The 19,151-nt window shown below is 42.3% G+C and overlaps 1 protein-coding gene across 3 annotated transcripts in view; it reads right to left on the bottom strand.

Moving 5' to 3' along the window:
- Window positions 1–348: 348 nt before the first annotated feature.
- The window catches only part of PALD1 (phosphatase domain containing paladin 1), a 187,857-nt gene continuing 169,054 nt past the window's right edge, over window positions 349–19,151 (bottom strand). For all 3 annotated transcript variants that reach the window (XM_034775850.1, XM_034775851.1, XM_034775849.1), the window contains exon 20: window positions 349–2,867. In XM_034775850.1, coding sequence (XP_034631741.1) covers window positions 2,718–2,867 — 150 coding nt within the window. In that variant the 3' untranslated portion in view covers window positions 349–2,717. The remainder of the gene's footprint in view (window positions 2,868–19,151) is intronic.

Consider the following 19,151-nt stretch of genomic DNA (forward strand, 5'->3'; position numbering starts at 1 on the left):
TATGCTTAACCTATTTCTTCACTAACATGGAAGAACTCAGTTAAGAAATACCTATAGTAAATCTGCCATTTAATAGTCACTCAAAGCTGTTTAGCAGGAAAAAAAATTAAACAGGAAAAACACAGGGGGCTAAAAACACCAAAGGCAGAAAAGAAGAATCACAGAATGCTGGAACTGTGGAGAAGAGAATGGAAATATAACACACCTGCTATGGAGATGGCCCGTAATGAATGCTTTGTGGCCCAAGGGAATGATGAATGAATAGCGCTAAGACAGTTTGGTACAGCAATATCTCCTTGTCTGGGAATGGTTGTTGCAAAGAGATCAGAAATGAAAGTGGACAAACGGTAAGAGAATCACAGAAGTTTCATTGGATTGAACAAATGGGAAATCTAAACAAAAAGTTACTTTTCAATTAAAGGAGAAGCAGGGAAATTGGCAAGGAATGTGATCAGTAAAGTAGCCTAGGTTAGTGCTAACTAGTGAATCATAGGGGCAAGGTTGCAGATTACATTGTCAGATTTTCTTTTAGGATTTGAGAACATAACAAAAGCACTATCAAAATGATTATAGTAATTTTTCATTTACTGAAAGCCCAGTTTCTAGTAAGTGTATAATTTCAATAGCTAGTTCGACAACATTCTGTACAAGAGAGAGGTTTTCTGAAACCATAAATCGAATGCTCATGGCCTATGGAAATGTGGACATGAGGGGTGAAATCATGGCTCCACTGAAGTCACTGGGAGTTTTGCACTGACTTCAATGGAGTCAGAATTCACCCCAGACATCATACCTTTAAGGAACAAAATGTCCATTTGGAGAAACACAATGGTCTTTGCCCAGTTACAAGAAATGTTAAAGGTACAACTTTCGGGAAACCTGTAATATGGTAGATTTGTTAGTAGCACTCTATAAAACATGAAGTTATCAGGTTAGTCACAAGAATTCCTTAAAAAACTGTTTTGGCGAATCAGGGAACACTTAGGCACAGATCCTGAAAGGTATTTAGGCACCCCCTACTCCCCACAAAGATCTTTAACCTTAATGAAATAAACACACACATAGAGAAACCCAAAAGATCACGTAAAATTTAGAAACAAAGTGGAGGCATACAGCTGTACAGTAGTTTTGCAAAAAAATACAGTATATGTTCCATTATAAGAAAGGAAAGGAACTGAATACAAAAATTGGTATACATCTGTTTGTAACAGAAATCAATAAAGAACAGGGCTGTTTCAAAGTTCTTTGGATACTGGGTGCCATAAACTACCTTCAATGAGCAAGTTTAATTTGGTTTTATGTCACTTCAACATAACCACCTTTCAGTTACGATAGGGGATGAGAAAACATGTTATGCTGTCAGATGGCTGTTAGAGGTAAGAAAAGAAAAAGAAATTGTGACTGCCTCTTGCAAGTTACCAATTTATCTATTCAGTTATATCACCAGCAAATAATTCAAACCCTAAAATATCCTGCTGGAGATGTAAAATACTTGATCTGATGCTTTGCATTTATAAAAAGTAAACAAAACAAAATGCTCCACCAGAAAGAAGCCAAAAATAAAATGCTTAATAAACAGAAGCCTTGGTGCTTGGATTTTGGAGTAGCAATAGAAACAATTCCAAATATAAAACACACCTCTTGATATTTTAATGTTTTCAAAAAATTCACTTTTTAATTTCTGATGTATGCACCTTCTGAACTGCTGGCAACCGATGAAAGCCGATTCGGAAAGAGAAGACTGCATGCTTGTGCATTTGTACTTCATATCTTATTTTGTCATCCTATTCATACTAGCTCTGGACTATTCCTTTTCTGCTCACCAAACTTCTGCAACCAGCCTCTCCCTCAGATGTGATAATGGGAATGCGACTTTATTCCTTATCTGAACACTCTTGATTCGTTTTCTTTTTTAATCTTTCCAATCCCTTCTTTTTTATTATTTCCTCTGTGAAGGTTTTATTTAATTGCTTTAGATACATTGTGTGAAATCCTGATTTCAATGGCAAAAATCCTGTTGATATCAGTTGGACCAAGATTTCATCTTTTATTTCTGGATCTACAAAATGTGGCTTTTTGCTAAACAGAAACTTTGGTGCCATACTGCAACAGAAGCGACCAGGCACTGGAAACAAGGCTTTTGACTGTAGCAGGGCTGTGGGAAGTTATTGGCTTATATTTTACTCAAACACCTCCAGTTTGTTAATAAAGTTAATTTTAAAAAGTGTAATAAATATGCACAAACATAAAAATCCAGATCTCATTCTAGTGCCTATGGGATTCTTCATGAATCCCAAGTTGGCCTGCAAATTCTTTTACATTTATATGACTCTCTCTATATATAGTGCATAGTCTGCACTGCTAAAGTGGGAAAGTGAGGAAGGCCATGAAAAATTTGGCACTTGCTGCTAATACATTCACTAAATTCAAAAGATTATGTTTTAAACATTTCAGAGATTTTTTTTTAAAGGTTACACAATGTTTTCAATTAGACACCTGTTATTTAATTTACAATATTTTTTATTGTGTCTAACAGAACACTATAAATTTTTGTTTTTTAAAGTCAGTTTAAGGTGTGTCCCATCCCCCTCCAATCTTTCTGGAAACAAAGTCTTTCCTTAAGGCAAATTCTCCCTCCCCCCACCCATAAAAAGCAAGAGAACCAGCTAAGTCTGGAGAAACGTAGAAATTCCCAAGGTGCCTCACAGCGTTGGGTCCTAAATGAACTCCCCTCGGAATGGAAGTTGGCTACGGCTCTGTTCCTGCCAGCGATAGCGGAGGTTGGAGAGAGACTTGTCTTCTAGGTTCTCAAACTCAGCAAACCCCAGCTGATTCAGGATCTCGTAAACTCCAGCCTTGGCTGCCACCTGAAAGCAAAAGAGGGAGAAAGGGAAAAGGAAGTGTCTTAAATTCCTCTGAGTATACAGGCTGGATTGTATTGAGCACAGAAGTTTACCAGAATGTCATTCCCGTTGCCCTTGCAACTCTTACAGAAATGTGCTTTCTATACAACGGTAGGGACAATGATGTGAGTAATGGGGGAAGGCGGCAGATGTCCGTTGCTGCAGCTCTGCAAATCACTAGGGTAAGAAAGCAAAAAAAGAAAAAAAGAGATTTTTCTCTCCGTCTGCTTTGTGCAAAACTTGCTCCTATTACAGGAATCTTTAGCAACACTGCAGCACCTCTGGTCTGCTCTCCTAACAGCTCCTTTCAGCAGTACTAGCATGGTTCACCAACCTGGCACAACCCCCACTGAAAACCAAAACAAATAAATCACCAAAAGCCAAACCTTTGGAAATACCGGGTCACACAATATCTAATAATGCCACCAACAAAACAATACATCTACTTTTTTTCAGGATGAAAGGTAGAAATTTGTTTGCCCTTCTCCACTCCTCTGGGGCCTCACCCATCCTCCATGAGCTCTCAAAGATAATTGCTAATGGTTCCAAGATTGCTTCAGCTCATTTCTGAAATTCCCAAGGATGAATTTCATCAGACCCTACCAACAGGAATACGTCTAACTTAATTAAATATTCTTGAACCTGTTCTTTCCCTATTTTGGCTTGTGTCCCTTCCCCCTTGTTGTTAATATTAGTTGTATTTAATCACCATTAACCTTTTTTTAGTAAAGACTGAAGCAAAAAAGCCATTAAACACCTCAGCCTTCCTGATGTCATCAGTTATTAGCTTCTCCTTTCCTGCTAAGTAGAGGACCTACACATTCTTCAACTTTCTCTTGCTCCTAATATATTTGAATATACTTTTCTCATTGCCTTTTATATTCCTTTCTAGGTGCAATTCATCTTGTGCCTTTGCCTTTCTGATTTTGTCCCTACTTGTGTTATTCTTTTGTACTCCTCCTTAGCAATATATCCATGTTCCACTTTTGGTAGGATTCCTTTTTGATTTTCAGTTCACTAAAGTGCTCCTGATGGAGCCATATTGGCCTCTTACTGTTCTTCCTATCTTTTCTTCGTATCAGGATAGTTTGCAGTTGTGCCTTTAATATTATTTCCTTCAGAAACTGCCAGCTCTACTGAATTCCTTTATCCCTTAAGATTTTCTTCCCAATGGGACCTTACCTACCAGTTTTCTGAGTTTGTTAAAGTCTGTTGTTGTTTTTTTTAAGTCCACTGTCCTTATTCTGCTGCTCTCACTCCTTCCTTTCCTTCCAATCATGAAATCTATCATGTCACGATCACTTTCACCCTAGTTGCCGTCCACCTTCAGATTCACAACTGATTTCTCACTGTTGGTCAGAATGAAGTCTAAAATGGCTGTTCCCCTGGTTACTTCCTGTGCCTTCTCAAACAAAAAGTTGTCCCCAATATAGTCCGAGAACTTATTTGAAATTTTGTGTTTTACCATATTACTTTTCCAACAGATATCTGGGTAGCTAAAGGAGCTGTGGTTGTTCTAAGAGCGGGTAGTCAGAGGAGCTGTGACAGGTCCAGTGCATACTTAACCTAACAAAAGCTTGAACTATGGTCATACATATGGTAACAAATAAAACCTCGTACTTTCCTACATCTGGTGCTTAAACATTTTATAAGCCACTTTTTAACTGTTTGTGTTAGCATTTGCAGGGTTTGTTAGCTTTGGCGGAGTTCTGGGAAAGTTACAATGTTGCCTTGTTTTTGCAAAAAATGTAGTGCTTATGAAAAGGGCAGAGAGGGACTGACAGCACTTCAGCCCAAAGATTTCCTTTTATCCATAAGCCAGGCACATGCCTCCCCTGAAGTACCTCAGACTTAGCCTCAACCATCCCCCCTCATGGATATGTAAAGTGAGCAGGGGTGGAAGGGAGACAGATTTAAATAGTGTACATACACTGCCCTTGCTGTGGGCATGCTAAGGAAAGAGTCCTGTTACAATCAATTCCTTTTCTGTTAATGCCTGGACTCTCTGAACAGACAGCTCCTGCAGCCTGATAATGCATGACAGCCTCTTCATTAGGAGAAGCACTCTGTGTTATCCATGGGGATGGAAGATAACCAATGTATCACCCCAGGGTTGTCAACTAGATAAATAGTCAACATCTTTCAAATAAAAAGCTATTAGATAGTTCACTTATTATTCATGGTCTTATACACTGATTTAAAAAAACAAACAAACAAACCGATTTTCAGACGCTGTCAGCACTTACATAGGCAACAAATGCATTACAGCTATTGTACTCAGGAAAAAACAACAGGTAAGCTTCCGTTTAGAGAAAAGAAGAACAGGAGTACTTGTGGCACCTTAGAGACTAACAAATTTATAAATTTGTTAGTCTCTAAGGTGCCACAAGTACTCCTGTTCTTCTTTTTGCGGATACAGACTAACACGGCTGCTACTCTGAAACCGGTCGTTTAGAGAAAGGCGCTAAGAGTGAATATAGACAGGGTTTGCCATGTAGCCACATCCACATAATGCTGTTTGGTTTCAGTGGGAAGATAAAGACTCATATAGGAAGTTATCCAGTGTGTCAGAGTGTTTCTTAAGAAAGAAAGGCTAACAATTTAGAGTCCACACATTTCGGTGAAAGACAGAGGTTGGCATAGGGAGAAGTCTTCTACCAAACAAGTGAGACCAGAGGTCTCAAATGTTTGGTAATCAGGATTCTTACTGAAGAGGTTATAGACACAAACCAGATTCTGCACTTTGTGCAAAGTGAACCACTCAGTCAGGAAATGCTAAAGTTAAGGTTGTACGGGTAAGTTTACCTCTATCCGCCTTTACTGATATCAGCAAGAGGAGTATCATGCTCAGTGTATGTTTCAGTTAACAAAGCTGCTGCAGTGAATAACCAGCTGCTTGTTTGAGCTCCTGTCTCAATGCCTGTTTCTAATTCAGCACCGAGATGCTCCGAGTGACTTGATCTTATCCTTTCCCAGAACTTCCACTTCCACACACACCCTTCATCTGTCTCTGTCTCTCCACCCAGCTGCTGTCAGCCTGGGAAGCTAGCTGCCATCTTGCACCTAATTAGTGATTTACTGAAGAGTGTAGCAGAGGAGCTGCTATTTTATTCTATAATGTAGAGGGCACTCCTTTGCACATGAATAAAATAAGGACTTTTTCATAACTTTCCCCTTTGCCAAAATTCAACAGGCCAAAAATCATTTCAATAATGGTCAGCATTAGGTCAATCCTTCGTGATGTTTCCTTACTGTTTAGACAATAAATATCACTTTAGAACCCTTCTTCTTAATCCTATCAGTAGGTTCATTGTGCTCCAAGGTGCTGAAAATGATGATCATCATACCATCTTGTATTCAGGTCCTCCTGCATAATGTGATTACATGGTCATGTAATCAGTCACATAATTGTCCTTCTGTGATGATATATGGCCAGAGTGTCTCTATCAATTGCGCATTTCAGTCTGTAATCATAATATGCTCTATGTGCTTGACTTCTAAGATGGTGTGTTAGACTATCAAAGGAGAGCAGACAGTTCCAACACACTCACCCACAGGAGACAGGCAGGCATCAGGCTAGGGATTATAACCCATTGAGACTGAATGGATCTAACTGTCCAAACACTGCAGCAGCCATCAAGAGGGCATTCTCCCAGAGAGGCCCTATTGCATGCTCAATTGACTAGAAAAACCGACTGTCAGGCACCAGGATATTTCACACCTGGGCCCATAAACAAAAAAATGATTCAGCAATATGGTAATTTGACCCAGACCCCACACGGGGAGGGTGGCACTTTGTTGAACCTGTCAGAAGGAACCAGTCAGAGCGAGAGAGAGATCGAGACAGACATGCACAGAAAGATCCTGGTGGTTTAAGAGAATGTGAGTTGGGTCTGTTTCTATTCCTGTAATCAGACTAAATGTGTGCGTCAGCAGTTTAGTTGTTTTAAAATCTTTTCTTGTTTCTCTAATGCTTTGTTCCAACTACTAAATAAAAATACTTTAAGAAGGCTGTTGTTCAATAGCACTGGTCACAGATTCCCAAAGGGAAGAAACGCAGGTGCCTGGAACCTAATCAGATTTGCGGTGTGATAAGCAGTTGGTGTGCACAAGATATCATGACCGGAGCCTGGCCTAAGAGAGGGAGAACTGCAAAATTCCATGCAAAACTGGTCAGAGCAAGAGGCCTATCCCCTGAGGGGGTGATTTAGAGAGACCAGAAAGGGAACTGAGGTACAGCGAACCCTAGACCCAGGGCAGTTTTTTCTTTGAATTAGCTCCAGAATCTCATTTTTCATTTATTTTTAAAAAATTAAGTCTCTACTTGCTATGCTCACAAAGAAAGCCTGCAAAATGTAAAATTAATATACCAATGCAGTCAGACCTGCCTGAAACTGCTCACTGCTTGAAACAAGAACTCTGAGAAGTGTTAACTCCTCCCATCCATCTCACTTTGAACCCTAATGAAGGTATATTATATGTCATCATTGTTAACTATTTCACACATTAGTTTGTACTATTCCACTGTTGGGAGTAGAAGCAGAGAGTAGGCCAAGATACAGTGGATGCTTGCTGGAGTAGGAAATGAGGAATTTAGTTCTCCCTCCCCAAATTCAAAGTGACTTTCACCCTTGTCTATAATAGGGTGACTGATTTTATAGGGACAGTCCCGATTTTTGGGTCTTTTTCTTATATAGGCTCCTATTAACCCCTACCCCCGTCCCGATTTTTCACACTTGCTGTCTGGTCACCCTACCTGTCTAGAAGGCAAAAGAGAAAGAGGAAGTGCATCTCTCTCCATATTACTAGCTCCCACCCCATCTGTCCCCTACACAGATACCAAAACTCTCAGCTTCCTCCTCATCCCCATAACTTCCACAATGCAATCTTGCACTATCAATATAAAAATAAAATCAGCAGTACACTGAATATGTAAGAGTAGTGCAACATTAATGTAATATCAAATGCTAAAATAAGGTATACTGTACAGCCTGTTTTGTACTTCTCTACACTGCCCGGGGGATGGGGAGGCTTAGGAAGACACTCCTGAATCCTTGCCTTCCTGCTGCATAGGACCTAGGGCCTTGCTTATATTTGTATAGCATTTTTCATTCTGAAACATCTCAAGCACTTTACAGAGGTAATATACAGGGATCATTCACTTGCCACTGTCACTTCTAGTGTGGAATCATGCCACTATTTAAGTGATGCTACCTAACATTTTAGGAGAGGTGAGGGGGATACTGTATCCAACGGAAATGAAAGAAGGACTTTAGACAGGAAGGGCCTGCTTCTCCTCTCACAGTATAACTTCATTTACTAGTGTAAGTAAAAGGAGAATCAGGCCTCAAAACGTATAATGACCCAGGCTGGAATCTGGCCAGGGCACCAGGGTTAACACACTACTCTTTAAAAGTGCTGTGGAATTTTTAGTGGCTGTAAGTGGTGAGGGGGCTCATGATGCTAGTGCACCTTGTTCTTCTCTCTAGCTCTGAGCGCTGAACCCCCTCGTTTTATGATGCCTGAAATGACCTAGTGCAGGTGGCGTTATGAGCCAGGAAAACAAAAAACATTCTAAACGAATCCCCAGGGCACAGACTGAACCTCTCACTTTAGAGCCGCTTAAGAGTGGAAAGGAAGCAAAGGCAAGGGAAATTTAAATATTAGTATAAAAAAAAAAAAAAACACAGATGTGAGTGCAGTTTGCCAATAGAACAAGCTAGACAAGCTACTCCAGACTAGACAAGGCCCTCCCATCCACTAAGGGTGTTTAGGAATAATGAAATCCCTCTATGCAAATGCAAGGGCAGAGAATTATATGACGTGCATTCTCCAGTTTCCACGTAGGAACGTATAAGGCAGAAAAAGCTTAGACACTCTTGATGGCAGGAGCGCTTTGGGGAGATAGACACATCAGCATCATTTCTGACCAACATAGCTACGCTGGTACACCTCTACCCCGATATAACATGAATTTGAATATAATGCGGTAAAGCAGCAGGGAGCCCCGGGCCCTTTAAATCGCCGCCGGAGCCCCGCTGCCGGAGCTCCGGTTGTGATTTAAAAGGCCCGGGGCTCCCCGCAGTGGCTGGAGCACCGGGCCCTTTAAATCACCGCCAGGGAAGCCTGACCATACCAGCTTACTTTAACCTCTGGATATAACACGGTTTCACCTATAATGCGGTGAGATTTTTTGGCTCCAGCGGACCGCGTTATATCAGGGTAGAGGTGTAGAAGTTTTATAAAATTGTACCAACAGTACAATTTTGGTTAGAGGTGTGATTTTATACCACTAGAGTTATACTAGTACAATCCTTTGTGTGGACGCAGTTTTATCTGTATAAAGATAACATACCAGTATAGCTTGTTCCCCTGCCTGTAAAAGAATAGCTATAAAGCAGCTTTTACTGGTAGAGACACACTAGCGGGTTGTACTGCTTTAATTATACAAGTACAACTTGTGTGCGTAAACAGGCTCTAAGAGCACGAAGGGGCTTCTGCTGGCACCTTTGAAGTGGAATCCCAATGCTTCATTTGGGTAGCAAAGATCTGTTGCTTCGTACTCTCATGTCTAACCACACAAATAGGGGGGAGGAAAGAGGGTGGGCAAGACTAGCTCTGTAATTCAGTTTTGCTCAGGGCACTAGAAGTACTTAGGCTGCCTCTCCCTCCCCACTCCCACCGTTTGACAATGAAAACAGGGAAATAAATGAGGTGCCATTTCCCTCAGACATTTCAGATTGAACATAGCGGAGCACATTTCAACTCTGATTTTGTTTTCAAAGAGAATGTTGGGTAAGGCAGCGCAGATAACATTCCTTCCTCCCCTTGCATTCTACACCCCTGATTTGGGCAGGGCACTGGTGGCGTTTTTCTCTTCCCCCTCCCTCCCCTCAAGTGATGAATGTCCTTTTCCAGCACAGTCCCTTCAATCGAGATTGGGCAGGCTCTGATTGTAACCAGAGTTGGCAGATGCCCCTTTCATCTCTCTCCGAAAAGATCAAACATGCCAATATGAATTAGCAGGGCTAATTGAAACAGAGAGGGGAGGAGGTTTTCCCACAGCACACAAGCCAGAGACTCCCCACTTACTGCCTACACAAATGAGAGAGAGGCTAATCCCAAAGCACAGATAAAAAAAAAAAAAAAAAAAGAGAGAGAGAGAGAGAGAGAGTCCCAGTCCCCTCTCCTCCCTTTGTCCACTCTATTTTACCTTCTTACATTGCTCAGAATGACTCAATAACTAAACACCACACACGTACACGCCACTTGCCTCCTCATTGTTTGCTTAATCTTGGAAGATCCTTTTTCACCATACTGAGGCTCTTTAGGTGCAAATTTAGTGTCTTCCCAGTTTCCCTTCAATGTTAACGTCTAAAACAATATTTTGCACAAAATTTAAGAGCAATTCAAATCGAATGTCACTAAGTTACAGCAGCTGAAGAGTATGTGTCACTTGCAGACACTGCATCTTCAATTTTATTTTGGTATTTGATGCCTAGGTCCAATTGTGATGCACCACAGATGAATGGACAAGATTTTATAAATGTATAGAGCCCTACGCACACATGTACACTAACAATAAGGTCTCTCTTCCAGCTGATATCACCATAGTTACAATTAGAGGTGCTCAGTCTGGAACACTTTTAGTTTAATAAAGTTGGAGCAGCTGACCGGGCTTTCTCTGTGAACTCTCAGAATTCAGTACATCCCAGTCTAATTGTAAACGGGCTGGACACCTCCCAAGCACCCTCTCGTGGCTAGAGTCACTCTGTAGGCACCTTGCCTCAGTTTCCCTCTTCAGCTCAGGGCCCCTAAAATCAAACTATCAAAACAACTCTTTGGTTCATCCACACCCCTCTTTGGGACTGGATTTATTAAAATAACAAAATCAGACCCAACATAAAGTTCTCAAAGCTTCCCCAAGTCCACACTTCCACCCTTTCCTGCTGGGGTCTCCCAGGTCATACCCTGCCTGGATTGTCCCGAATGACAGAGTACATATACACTGGGGAAAAAAAAACAAACAAACAAACTCAGCAGTGAGTCTCAGAGCCCATGTCAACTGACTCAGGGCTCACAGGGATCACATCCTGGGGCTAAAAATAGCAGTGCAGACGTGCTCTCAGGGTATGTCCACACTGCAGTTAAAAACCCATGGTTAGCCCATGCCAGCAGACTCAAGCTTGCAGAGCTTGGGCTAAGGGGCTGTTTAATTGAGATGTAGATGTTTTGGCCTCAGGCTGGAGCCTGGGCTCTTGGACCCTTCCCCCTCACAGGGTCCCTTAGTCTGGGTTCCAGTCAGGGGTGAAAGTAAGTTAAAGGATTTACCAGTACGCCGGAGTCCTGAGCAGGGGTGTGGCCTCAACCGGAAGAGGTGGGACCTTTAAATCCAGGGGCTCTGGCTGCGGCTGGGAGCCTTGGGGCCTTTAAATCACCCCCAGAGCTACCAGCTGCAGAGGTGGCTGGGAGCCCTGGGGCTCAGGGGCAATTTAAAAGGCCTGGGACTCTGGCCACCGCTACTGCAGCAGAGCTCCGGGCCCTTTAAATCGCAGATGGAGCCCTGCCGCCGCTATCCCGGGGCTCCGGCAGCCAGGCTTGGGCGGCCATTTAAAAGGCCTGGGGCTCCGGCCGCTGCAAGGAGCCCCAGGCCCTTTAAAATCGCCAACCTGGGGAAGCAGGTCAGGTCTGGCACAGCGGACCGGCTCTTGCCAGTACGCCGGACTGGCTTATTTTCACCTCTGGCTCCAGTCCAAGGCTGAACATCTACACTACAATTAAACAGTCCCTTAGCCTGAGTCCTGCGAGCCTGAGTCAGCCGGCATGGGCCAGCCATCGGTGTTTAACTGCAGTGTAGACATATCCTCAGAGTCCCCTGCTAGAGCCGCCTCCTGCCCAGTAGCCAATCCCTGCCCTCACAAACTTCTGCTGAAGTCTCTGACTCCAGCTTCACTCTTGTCTCTCTCCCAGGGCACCTCTCTCTCTCTGCAGCTTCCTGCTGCTTGTCATAGGAGAATCAGCTCCTTCACACTCAGCTGGTTCTACTAATTAAACCCCACACTCCATCCCAGATGTGGCAAGCAGGGCTAACTGTATGGGGCGGGCCAGCTCCAGGCCACTGTCCCCTTAAGGCGCAGGGAACCACATTAAACCAATATAGCCTGAATCTGTTGGCCTTCAGGGAATATTCCAAAGCTAATCTCTTTTCCCAGGTTCCAAGGAGGGAAAGATGTGTTCAGGGCTGGGACTTGGGTAGTTTTAGTTTTTATTTTATTTTCTGGTTTGGGGGAAAGTTGCTAGGTTTAATTTTGCTGGTGTAGTATTTGTCTTGTTAATATGAAGCAAAGAGACCAGAGTATGTATGTTTTTCTAATGTCTGATTTATATAAATTCAAATAAATTAATAAATCATTTATTTATGATGTTTCTTTCCAGATCAGAACTTTTCCAAAGTTCAGGCTGTTTGGATCCAGGGTTTTGGTGTGGCTCATTATAGACAGTTCAGTGTGTGTATATATATATATATATATATATACACACACACACACACACGCATATATACAAAAATAAAATGTATGAATGACATTTAAGAAATAGAGTTTGTATTTTCTCCCTGGAGAAATTAGACCTGTGGTTTGCAGTTTCAGACTCAGAGTTTATGCTGTTCAAATCAAGCTTATTCTTCCCTATACAATGAATTCTGCTTATGAAAAGGGTCTTTGGTACCTAGTAAGTCCTTAAAAAAATAGAACAGTGACTTTTATAAAGAAGTGCATTTAGAGGAAACAAACCTATGGCTTTGTATAGGGGGAGAGTATTTCAGACTAGGCCTCACTACAGAGAAGCATTCAGAATTGATTTGTGTTCATGTACAGTATGCATTCAGTTAGTTTTAAGATCAAGCCTTTGAAGGGTTGAGACATGGGAGAGGCTGAAATTTGCCAGAATATTTAACTTTTTAGCTTTAAATTTAACTCCCCAGGTGGGAAGTGCAATGGGGTACATTCACACTGCAATGGGTACAACTGCGTGAAGCGAGAACAACAGTCTGCTACAGAAAACAGTGGAGTAGGGAGAAAATTGACAAATATGCTGCTTCACATTTAGCATATTTCTCCCAATCACCCTTTTAGTTTGTCCCAGTTAACTCTTGCTGGCAGAATTCATGACATCCTATCATGCTACATCACCATGGGAAGTCTGACCACCTGGATGCCAAAAGATTAAACTGGCCAAGAAAGCAGAATGGAGTTTGCTCCCTTTCAGCTCCTGCGGCTAGGAGCCCGTCATTTACATGTTTGAAAAGAATTCTAACTTGGGTTTAAAATGTAGGATTTGAGCATCATGTGATAGTTTAAGATGTTAACAGAGCATTTGTTACATGTGTGGAGGATGCATCAATGTTGGTATTACAGGTGCTCTGATTCTACAGTCTTCTTAGCATATGCGCAACATGCATCAGGTGGCACGTGACCAGGATTCATCCCCAAATTTGGTCCGCTGATTGGATCATCAGCTTCCCTGGCCCGGGCCAGGTACTGACTGGGAGCATGACATAAACGCTGATCCATGCCCATTCTACAGTGATGGGGGACATCTAAAAGCCTTTAACACCTAAACACCCACCCAGACCTCTCACTTCCACAGTGAGCTCCCTTCTTACACTTCCAACATATATTGATTGTGGAGGGTTAATGCACATGAATGAAAATTGCCTTGACCAGTGATTTTCTTGATTTTCATTGACTGTTACTGAGAGTTGCACATGAGTAATCTTAATTCCAGGCAAATGAAATAATGTTGTTTGAGTTTTATGTTTAAGTGCACTGGGACTTCCTGGACTGCCTACCTCTGCAGAGCTTGTACAAATGTGCAGTTCAGCTAGCCCCGCCACCCCCTTACACTCCACACACACACACACAAGTTTAATCTCTGTATTGAGAGATGTCGAGAGTGTACCAACTCAACCAACCTTTGCATGCATCTACAAAACCTTCCCTGCGTCAAATGAGTAGAACTGCTGCACAGAAAAAGTTGATTGCTTGGATATGAGAGATGCCAAAGTCCTGATAAAGGAGAAGCCTCAAAAAGCCCTTTGTGCCTGGGAATAATGGGGAGGAGGAGAATGCTTTCAAGGGGCAGTTTAATACCTCATAAAAAAAGAGAGAAGGGGAAGGGGGGGGGGGGGAGAAAGAAAGAAGCAGCCTGTCTCTGCCTCACTGCCCCAACAAGCATCCTTTCAGTTTAATGGATTGCACTCTATCTCCCTCATTTCCTCAACATGACCTCATCCCCTAGAGACTTGACCCAGCCCAGACTTGTTTGAAGAGTTGTATTGTTTCCTGTTCTGTTTGTTTAGAGAGGTACAAATAGCCAAGCCATTTTAAACTACCGGGGGCTTCGTTTTCAACAGTAACATTTGGGGGAGGGAGGGTTTTGGGATTTTTAGTGTGCGTTATTTTATGGGTGGGAGGGAAGGGGGAGTACACCTATGCTGTGTGCTGAAAGAAAGTTACCCTAGCAAGGCCCCATTAACAAAACTCCTGGCAGACAAAAGATAAAATCATCTTAATCGAAAAACTACTTCCAGGACAAGAAAGCTATTAACCTCTAAGGATACTCGCCACATGTATAAGCCAGGAAAGATAAGCAGCAGAAAATGCATGCAGAAGAAATGGAAATTCATGTTACAAACATTTTTATATATACACACACACATGCACATATGTATACACGAAGCCATGATCTGAAGAGGTAAACAGGGGTGTTGCCAAACCCTATCACCCCAAAGTTACGATTAAAGCATTGTCTGCAATTCAATTTTTAACTATGTTTGTAACCAGTTAGTGGTTAGTCTCTACTCAGTTTGTAACCATGGCAACTCACCATGTTTCACCCTTGCAAGGGGCCTAAGCCAGCACATGTGTGTTCCTGTAACCTGTTTTGCCATGTGAATGAGACCCTATACGTATGCCTGTGTAAGCAGTTAGGCAGGACATCCCAGAGCACACTGCTGCATGTGCTGCTGACACCACTCTGTGCATGCACCAGGCAATATAGGATAGCTGCTCAGATTTTCCCAGCAGGCACAGATGCAAACATCATTAACCAGTGTTGTAGGTGTGGATACACAAACTCAGATGACACATGGTTGTGTTGTGAAAAATGCTGTTGTGGGCCACAAATGGTTACAAACACACCTAACAGATAAAGGTGTTCTCAGAATATTTGCAAACACCTAGTTGTACTTGTATGATAGATGGGTCCTTAGTTTCCTTCCTATCCATACTCAGGTTTTTAAAATTAAGATACAATACACACCATATTTCCACACTATCCTGGGAGGCTGGGACTTGGACCTCCCTCCATGCTAGCTGTGGCCATGACCCCCCAGATACACAAAACGAGAAATTGAGGTTAGCGAGTTTTGACCTTTAGGGGTACCCACTATATTAGATTGTTGTAGAGTTGTGCCTGGTTGTCGGATATCTGCTCAAACGCTTGAAAGAAATAGCTCAAGATGCTCCCAAGCGACCCACTAATGCAGGATGCTGTGGTGCTACCACAGAAAACTCCAGATTTGCCAGATCCAATAGTCAGATAACATGGTCCCACACAACAAAGATATCTCTGCAATTATGGCCACACAACGCAAATGTATACAATTATTTCTTAGCTCTAAAAAGGTGGGACAAACACTTTAATTATCCCCACATCCTAGCCTGCATCCATCCCAAACTTTCTCATGGAAGTCCTTGTTAGAAATCAAAAGCCAGTTAGTGAGTAGCTCCTCCCACCATCAAAAGATGCTAAGTCTCCTTTAGCTTAGTCCAAAAAGCACTCGACTAGCGGTGGCAGAAATATCTCTGCAGCAAGTTTCCCTCCCATGGCACCCTTACAGGCAAAGCAGTTGATTTAATGGTGACATTATCAAATCAACGTCATAAGATTACCTGGGATATTTTCACTCTCCTGTCCTTTGGTAAGGATGGCAAAAGTGGTCCAGTTATTACTCCAGGGAGAGGAGCTCCCTCTGGCTACTTTTTCCAGTACATATATGAACAAATTCTCTTCTTACTGTTGCTAAATTCACTTTATTATTATTATTATTATTATTCAGTAAAGAAAAATGAGCAAGCAAAACATCAAAGCTGCAAAAGCTGAAAAATCAGCCGTAATCTATCAAGAATGCACAAAAATTCCATTCTCTTCTGTGCACGTCCATCTGACCAAACCACGGACTGAGATTAACACATCAACGGCAACCCAGAAGCCAGACGTTCTGAAGTTCAGTGTGTGGAGACAGCAGGAAAGAACAAAAGGGTACACTAGTAAATTCCTGCAAAAATCTCCCCCATGCAGAGAAACCATGGCAGCTAAGAGGCAGAAGGAGGAAAGAAAAAGGGAAAAGGATGGGGGCAATCTGAGTCCAGAATTCACAGGCTTCACAATATATGCATACCCTTCAGCTATTCCCATCTGACAGCAGCTGTCTCAATCATGGCAATTACCACTGGAATATAACCATTCCCCAAGAGGGACCCTGATATTTCAGATGCAGAAACCAATGTCCCAGCACTAAAGACAGAGCATGGTTTGGTCTAGTTTGTGGAGTGGGGGTGAATTTATTATTTATATTGTCCATTCCCTACTTCCAAAGACAGTTTTCATAACTTCAAAAGGTTCACCAGGAATAATCACTTCTGACTAGGAGTCAAGGTGATCTGCAAAAGTGTGCTCTTTTTAAAAAAAATTGGGCTTGTATCTGTGTTTAACACCTTTCTGATGTAGTAAGGGAGGGCCTAACTTTCTGTTTGTCTGGGGGTGGTTAAATAATTGTTTTCTGTTTGATTTTTACCTCAGAAATGTCAGTGATTGCAAGTCTACCTCTCCCTCATTGGAGAGCCCTCTAGAGTCTCAGGCCTGGTCTATAGTAGGAAATAAGGTCAGTGTGAAAAATCCACACCCCTGAGCCATGCTGTTAAACTACCCAACCCCAGGGTAGACAGCACTAGTAGACTGGTTCTCAGGGCGGCGGAGTACCTAGGCTGACAAGAGAAGCCCTCCCGTCAGCGTAGTTAGTGTCTGCACTGAAGCACTACAGTGGCCCAGCTGCACTGTCTTAAGTAGTCTAGCCCTCACAGTATGGTTACTAAAAGCTCAAACACCTAATGGAAAGGGTGCAGTTTTTGACACTAACAAAAAGACATACTTTATCTAAAATGTTCGTTAGTCATTGATTCTAAATAGGTGTTACAAAAAATTTAAAAGGTCAAATTTTAAAAGAAAGTAGGTGCCTAAAGTTATTTAAGTACCTAAATCAGAGGCCAGATTTTCCAAAAGGTGCTGAGCATTCAGTAGTTCCTATGGATCTCAGTGGAGCCGTTTCGTGGCCAACACCACTGAAAATCTATACACTTATTTAGGTGTCTAAATACAGACACAGGAATGTAACTTAAAGCTCCCAACTAAGAAAATTTTAAACACTGACTAAAATTCCCTTCACCTCTCAATTGCTTACTTTTCACACACTTGACTTTTGTGATGTTATTTCACTAGTTCTTCAGTCATCATAGTCTGCCAGGGCAGACAAGACCTGAATTTCTAATGCTTAAACAAAATGGGGGGGGAGGGGGTCTAAAAAAGCAGAAACCTGCCATCTTCTTCAATCCCCTCCCTCCTACACACAAAAGCTTTCAGACTTTCGTCATACATTACTTCAGTAAGGAGAGCACAAGCCCAATTTTTTCCCTTCCCAGGTCACCTTTTAAAGAGCTGGTCTAGCTCTTTACATTAATGCATTCAGCTTGGACACCTTCACTTAGTTATTTACTTTCATTTGACACCACCCAGAGAATTTTTGAATGGAGCACTTTTCGTATACTCCAGCCCCATCGAGGCCCTAGTTTGCAAACATATACATGAGCTCTGAGTTGTACGTTTCAGTACAATGGGTGATACTGCTTCCAGATTTGTACTATGGGAAAACTACGGGTTAATAAAGAAACAGAAAAATACTCATTATTTTACCTTAAAGACAAAAATCTTCTTCTTCCAAGGTAATTGTGCACTGGGCAGGGAGGAAGGAGCAATGTCATAGTGGCAGTAATTCACAGGATGAAATGCTGACCTGACTGAAGCCAATGGCAAAACTCCCATTGATTTCAATGGGGCCAGGATTTCATCCATAGATTTAAGGCCAGAAGAGACATGAAGATAATCTAATTTGACCTCCTGCATAACACAGGCCATAGAATTTCACCCAGTGATTCCTACATTAAGCCCATAACTTCTGGTTGATCTAGAGCACATCTTTTAGAAGGATATCTAAACTTTATTCAAAAAATTAAGTAACATAACAAACCAGATCCCTATGTAAGCTGTTCTTATGGTTAACTACCCTCACTGTTAAAAATACATGTTTTACTTCTAGTCTGAATTTGTCTTGCTTTAACTTCAAGACAGTGGAACTTGTTATGCCTTTGTCTGTTAAATTAAAGAACCATCTACTATCAGAAATTTTCTCTACATGTAGTACTTATCGATCATGATCAAATAATCACTTTTCTGAATACTTTCTAATTTGTCAACAACCTTAAATGCAGCGAAGAGATCAAATTTTCCACGTATCCACATAGGCCATTTGGAAAAGCAGATGGCTTCTGTTTTTCACATTTCTACACTTGTATTGATTGTCCCAGTGATGCCAGGAATTTGCACTGGTGATGAACATCAAGAAATCTCGCAGTACCAGTGCTAGGATGTTAAACAGTGGCAATGATAGAAGATATATTTTTAAAGAGTGATATAATTAAACTTGTGCAAAACCCAGTGTAGGCACACTTGTTTTGGTTTAGTTAAACTGATTCCTAACGGTTTTAAGCTAAACCAAAATAAGCCTGGTTTACACCACACTAAGAACATGCACATATAGGGTTACCATATTTAACAAATGAAAAAAGAGGACCCTCCACGGGGCCCTGGCCCCACCCATTTCCCACCCCCAGCCCTGCCCCAACTCCGCCCCTTCCCCACCCCAACTCCGCCCCCTCCTCCCTCCCACTCCCAGCCACGCGAAAAGGGCTGCCTGAGCACTACCGGCTTCACAGTTTGCCGGGCAGCCCCCAGACCCTGCGCCCCCGGCCGGCGCTTCCCCAGCGCAGGTGGAGCCCGGGAGGGGAAGCGCCCAGCCGGGGGCACAGGGTCTGGAGGCTGCCCGGCAAACCGTGAAGCCGGTAGTGCTCAGGC

The sequence above is a fragment of the Trachemys scripta genome, chromosome 7 (genome assembly GCF_013100865.1).
Source record: "Trachemys scripta elegans isolate TJP31775 chromosome 7, CAS_Tse_1.0, whole genome shotgun sequence".
Lineage (NCBI taxonomy): Eukaryota > Metazoa > Chordata > Testudines > Emydidae > Trachemys > Trachemys scripta.